Raw genomic sequence first — 6,362 nt, 5'->3', positions numbered from 1 at the left:
TATATATATATAATTCATTTGAGGATATAGGTGTGAATAGGGCAGGGAGTAAACATATGGTATCCAGATTATATAATATTTTAATAACCCAGATGTTTCCAACGGTCTGTTATTATATAAAGGACTGGGAAAGGGAATTGTGACACTTGGGGACAGAAGAGGATTGGAGCTAAATTTCCATTTAGCCTTTAAATCAAGTATAGCGGTTAAAACACAGGAGAGAAACTTTAAAATATTAACAAGATGGTATAGATGCCCAACAATAGTTCATAGGATAAATCCACAAAATACAAAGCTATGTTGGAGATGTGGTAGGGAAGAAAGTACAATGACACATATATGGTGGGCATGCCAACAGTTAAGAATATACTGGAGACTAATCTTTGAGATAGGGTGACATTTGACGGGGTTGAGTATGCCAGAGACTCCTGAGGTGGCATTGCTGTCAATGCATCATGGATCAGTAACTGAATTAAAAAAAGGATTACTGTGCCCTATATTGGTAGCAGCAAGGGCAGTAACTCCGCGGTATTGTAAGTCATCAAATATCCCAGAGGTGCGGGAGTGGTTAGTTGAATTAAATAACACTATGTGGTTGGAGGAGCTCACTGCCCGCCTCTATAATAGATATACGTTCTTTGTGGAGAAGTGGAAACTGTGGAGGGAATACATTAACTCAGCGGAAATCCAGAAAGACTTGTAGAGGACATAAGTAAAGAAGTAAAAATTCTAAATTCCAACCATGTAATGAATAATTTACTTGAGGATTGTTATAAATGCACTTAGTTTTTCCCTGTTTCTTTTTTGTGTGTTTTGTTATTTTTTTTAGGGGGAGGGGGGTATAGTTTTAGGGTTATCTTATTTAAATGTAAGGCTTAAAGAAGTGAAGTATGTCTAGGATTGAAATGAAAGACATGTTGATAGAAGCCTCTTTAAGATGATGCTTGAATTGTGATCTAAGATGTGACAATAATCAATGAAAAATAAAATAAACAAATATTCTTAAAAAAAAATAATGTAGGTTTACTGCATCAATGCCATTCCAGAAACTCATGGAAACAGTGGGGATTTCCAATCACAGGGCTGTTCACAAAGGGCGAAGAGTTTGGAGATGGCAGGAGAAGAACAAACTAGAACAACATAGCTGAGCTGGAGAAGTTCTCCGATTCAGCTCACTTTCCAGTTCAGCTATGTTGTCCTAGATTGTTCACTTCTCCTGCCTTCTCCAAACTCTTCACCCTTTTGTGAATAACCCTGTTAGTGATTTTTGAGTTTATATCGAGCTAATGGTCCACTAAATCGTCAATACATATCTGTGTAATTACCAGCATGACATTCATGCTGTCTGACATCAGTTTCATATAAGGCTTCAATACATCATAATGGAAGGCGGGGGTCAGCAGCCTGCGGTGCTGGAACCACTTCTGTCCCGATAACACCAGCAACCCTTTACCTGAGCAACGCCAAAGGGGAGAGTTATTGGATGAAAAAGTCAGTCCACCATGTAACAATCTTTTGTGTTTTTTTAACATGGGCCACGGAGACATATCTAATCTAATATTCAGCATATTTATCAGCACTGAACTTATCATTACATGCACATGACAAGGTACCTCTAGAGAAATCTTACCATCTATAATTTGCATTATGCTATTGAAGGATTACTCATTTTTTTAATGTTAGATACACGTGTGATGCTGATAAACAGTATTTGTCTATAGGCATAAAATATATAGTAATTGTATTACCACAGGGATAGCGCCAGAGAGGAGGTAAGTAATTCAGCCATTGCAATGTGGTCAACTTAATGTAATCTATATTCTATACCAGAGGTAGGCAAACTTGGCACTCCAGCTGTGCTGCAACTGCCAATCCCATCATGTATCTGCCTCCGGTATTCATGCCTGTGGCTGTCAGTGTCTTGTACTGACTCATGAGATTTCTAGTTCCACAATAGCTGGAGAGCAAATGTTGCCTACCACTGCTTTATACTACAGACAGGCATATACTTCCAGTATTTTAGGGTTTACTATAATTTTTTTTTATTGTGTCACATACCGATCCATGGAGTTATGAAGTAATAGGCAAAATTATCCTTGGGATCTAAGAGGATGAAAACAACTTGTTAAAGATTACAGTCTAATAGAGAACAGGGTATACAATGCATATAAAAGAGAGTTCTTATTTTAGGCCGTGTAAAGTCCTTGAGGAACGGTCATTACAGGTTCCTCTTTTGTATTACTTTTCTGGCATCACCTTACATCCTGCACAGTTTCCAATAAAACTCGGTGGGGATTATACCAGATGTCCTTTGGGGTTTACTTTGAAGCAGGAGTGGGCAAACTCTAGCCCTCCAGCTGTGCTGAAACTACAAATCCCATGATGCATCTGTCTCTTGGGGTCATGTCTGTGGCTGTGGGAATCTTGCAATGCCTCATGGGATTTGTAGTTCCACAACAGTTTGCCCATGTTAGGGGGTATAATTTTTACATTAAAAATAAATAGCCCAATGGCAGCCTGCATAAGCGGAAAATATGGGGCATGATTGTTGTGAAGTAACCCAAAAGTAGGGAATCAGAGATCAAGTTTTAGTATTTTAACATAAGCAGGTCACCACAATGTGTCAGGGTTCCACCCTGACTTTACTGGTTTGCAGCATTCTGGCTTGGCTGCCATTTTACTCACCTGTTTCCTTCCTTGCTTGAGCAGACTCTGGAACGTTTCTCACTACCCCCAGGCTCCCTCCTATGGCCAGACAGGAGAGCATCATCTGAGTGAGTCAGATGGGAGTTTCCTGTCTCTGAGTGATGATGTCACCCCACTCACTATATGTAAACTATTTAGTCCAGTCTGACCTTGCCCTTGTGTGGTCTTCCTGCTACTGCATTCCTGCTGCTCTGAGTATCCTGAGTCTGTGTATGACCCGATCCTGGCTGATGTTCCCCTCTGGCTCCTGCTCCTGGCTTGTTCATGACCTGTCTCCTGCTCCTGGCTAATCTCTTTGTTCCTGACCTGGCTTGGACGACTACCCACTCCAGCTCCTGACTCTAGCTTGTTCCGGTTTAAAATTCTGTTTGCTCCAGTGGACACTGTTCTTAATAAATATTTTAACTAGCACCTTTCGCTTGTCTGGTTTTCATTGTGCTCTGACACAATGGAGCTCTTCGCTTTGTCAGGGGCATCCCCAGGTGTGGTGTCACCCAGAGTGGCCGCGCGTGACACCCCGCTGGGACGTCATTGTGCACGCCTGCCGGCGGCTATCTTGGTGATGAAAGCCAGCAAAGAGAGGAGAGGACGTTCACCTCCTGCTTTCTCATGCAACTGTCGGGCTCTCTGTCCATGACCGAGGGGGTGACGTCAAAATGACTAACAGTAATTTTGGTGTCACCGCCTCCAATGGGGTCACCCAGTGTGGCCTGCACCCCCCTTGTGACACCACTGTTGTCAAATAAAGGCACAGTACAGTTTCAGCTTAACTTTCTATTAACGGTCATTTCTTCAACATATTAAATTAAAGTGCAAAGAATTTCCTCCAGCTCTCACCCTGCCTGGAAAGAATGGCTTTTGCGTAATCAGGGTGACAGATATACAGTGTTCCAAAGAAATTTCCCAGCCACAGAGGGTAGGCGTATGGATACTGTCCAGCATATTGCATTATGAGGTCAAATTCGCTTCCATCTCCACGGAACTGAAATATTAAAAATAGAGAAAATGTGGCTGATTTAAAGAAACTGGAGCAGATAGACATGCATGGCATCTGTGTGAGGTCTCAGAGAGGTGTATTCAATGTTCTCTATACATAATATGGAAAAGGTGGGGCTCATTAACATATCAGCCTCCTGTTTATATCCTTCCTTTTTACTTAAGAAAATTGAGAAGACATTGCTGAGGGTTACTGCCCTTTGTACTGCCTAAAGATGTTCACAAATCTAAATAGACAAAAAAATTCAGGCTGGATTCACAATGTTCCATGTAAATGCAGCACGCGTGGTATTGCACATGTGTAGGTGTGAATGGGCAGATATAGTTTACATTTCCCTAAACTGCGTCATATGGATGTGAACCAACCACATAGGGTATAATGGGATTTCCACTTGAAATGCATCTTTAATTTTGCTGCATGAAAACGGACAAGTGTGAACAGGCAGGGGTGGGCAACTCCGGTCCTCTAGCTGTTGTCGAACTACAAGTCCCATTAAACATTGCATGACTCCCAGAGGTAGAGGCATGTTGAGATTTGTACTTAAAACACAGCTGGAGGGCCAGAGCTGCCAACCCCTGCCCTAAAGCTACATATCACAATCTAACCATACAATCTCTATACCAGTGGCGGAACTATTGCCATAGCGACCCAGGCGACCGCTATGGGGCCCGGGGCACAGCGAGGAACAAAGGGGTCCCCCTGATGCCGTGCAGGCCGCCTGGGTCGCTATGTCATAGCAGGCTGCTGGCTGTCACTGGTGGCTGTGAGGAGGAACGCACCGCTATCCAGATCACTGACAACCTGTGAGTGAACTATGCAGCGGCGTGCTCCTCCTCACAGCCGCTGCTGAGTCAGTGACAGCCAGCAGCTTCGGAGGAGGAGGCTGGGCCTGGCGTTGGCAGCGGAGGAGGCGGGACCAGGCGTTGGCAGCTGAGGAGGAGGCAGGCCTTGCGACAGAGGAGGAAGCGGGGCCTGCCAGCGACCATGGAGTAAGTCCCTTACTTGTATCTTATTTGTGTATCACTCGGCTGTAGATCCTCAAATCATCTCTGAGTTGGTGCTGACACTGTCCTATTTTTGTTCCCCATGGTCCATGTGTGTGTTGTAAAGTAGTCTCCGCTCCAAGCTCGCTCATGTGATGGACTACAATCTCAATACAAATTAGTAAACTAAACCTGAGATTGTAGTCCATCACATGACCAGGGCAAGCCATAGGTTCTCATTACTACTATAGCCCTGCTACGCCACCTCTCCTCCTAATGTCCATACCCCAAATAACAGACCACACAGGATTGAATATAAATTGGCTATAGCAGCCCGTTATTACAAATGTCAACTTAAACAAAATAGAGATAAACATTAAATTATTGCAGTCAACAAATAACTATATATACTCTGTATATACACCTATTTACACACACACATATACGGCTGGAGGTCCATGAAGGCCTTGGTACCCTATCACAAACCATCTCTGCATAACCACTGATTACCAGGCCACTAGCCGCAACACACCAACTCAAGGACAACAACAGAATTACTGCAGAGACATTATAAACAAAATTGTTGTACCCCTGTCTGCTGACTCAGCCACCACAAGGACTGCCTACCAGAGATGAGTCCTCCTGGCTCCACACCAACCACCAGATATCACCTTCCTGGACCCCATACCACACTACAGAAAATTATTACAACCCCAATTGCTGAGAAACATAAGGGCGGGTGGACGGGAAGCTCGCTCGCCATGTGCTAACTCCAGACTGACCAGGAAAAAATCTCTGCCACTATGAAGCTCCTCCTAGAACACCTATGCCTCGCCAATCAGGTAAGTGACCTTCGTTTAAAAGAAAACCTTAACCCCCCCTTCCTGATCCCATGCCCACCCTCATAAAGTCCTTCCGCCTATTTCTTTTCTTTCTTTTTTCTCAAATTCTTTAATGACTGAAAGAGCGTCAAATATAAAAAAAGACTCTTTTCTTTCATTTGCTCTGGGACTATCTGAAGTGAGCTTGGAGCGGTGGCTACTTTACAACACACACAGGGACCATGGGGAACAAAAGTAGCCACCCTCCAGAAGGAAGGACAGTGTCAGCACAAATTCAGAGATGATTGGAGGATCTACAGCCGAGTGATACACAAATAAGATACATTTTTGTTAATAGATAAAGTACTTGAATGCATTTTTAAGATTTAACTCCTGAGTTTAGTGTCACTTTAAACTAGGAAAATCCCCCCGCAAAATGCAAATTCCCTTTCAAGCTCAACAGCCTATTTACATTTAGAAAATCCACCCCATTGTCTTCATCCTGGATTCCTAATCCCAGATTTACCTTGCTGTATATAAACTCACATACTTCTTACCTCATGGGCATTGCCATACAGCCAGTGAAGTTTAGGACCTGGGAAAGGGCTGAATGCTCTGTTCAACTCCCTCCATTTCACATACAGCTTAGAGACTTTGTACAGAACGTAGAAGAGGCAGAGCCAGGCAGTCAATTGACACAGATCACGGAAGCCCATAGACAGGAAGCCAAAAAGCCCAGCGATAGCCATGATGGCCTGTAGCCCTAACAGCAGCAGTACCAGGCCTGGCTGCGTTGACCTTGATCTCTAAACTGGAAGGTGTCGGTGACATGAAGTTCACAGGCCAATGCACAGA

The 6,362-nt window shown here is 43.6% G+C and overlaps 1 protein-coding gene across 1 annotated transcript in view; it reads right to left on the bottom strand.

Moving 5' to 3' along the window:
- LOC108784275 (cytochrome P450 4B1-like) overlaps positions 1 to 6,362 on the bottom strand; it is a 17,544-nt gene extending 11,182 nt beyond the window's left edge. Inside the window, exons 1-4 of the mRNA XM_018553032.1 lie at positions 6,065 to 6,362; positions 3,544 to 3,688; positions 2,059 to 2,103; positions 1,326 to 1,453 (exon numbers count right to left, since the gene is read on the bottom strand). Coding sequence (XP_018408534.1) covers positions 1,326 to 1,453; positions 2,059 to 2,103; positions 3,544 to 3,688; positions 6,065 to 6,256 — 510 coding nt within the window. The 5' untranslated portion in view covers positions 6,257 to 6,362. The remainder of the gene's footprint in view (positions 1 to 1,325; positions 1,454 to 2,058; positions 2,104 to 3,543; positions 3,689 to 6,064) is intronic.

The sequence above is a fragment of the Nanorana parkeri genome, unplaced genomic scaffold (assembly GCF_000935625.1).
Source record: "Nanorana parkeri isolate BGI_ZX_2015 unplaced genomic scaffold, ASM93562v1 scaffold106, whole genome shotgun sequence".
Lineage (NCBI taxonomy): Eukaryota > Metazoa > Chordata > Amphibia > Anura > Dicroglossidae > Nanorana > Nanorana parkeri.
The sequence above is the reverse complement of the archived record's forward strand: the minus strand, read 5'-3'. Positions and strand labels throughout refer to the sequence as shown.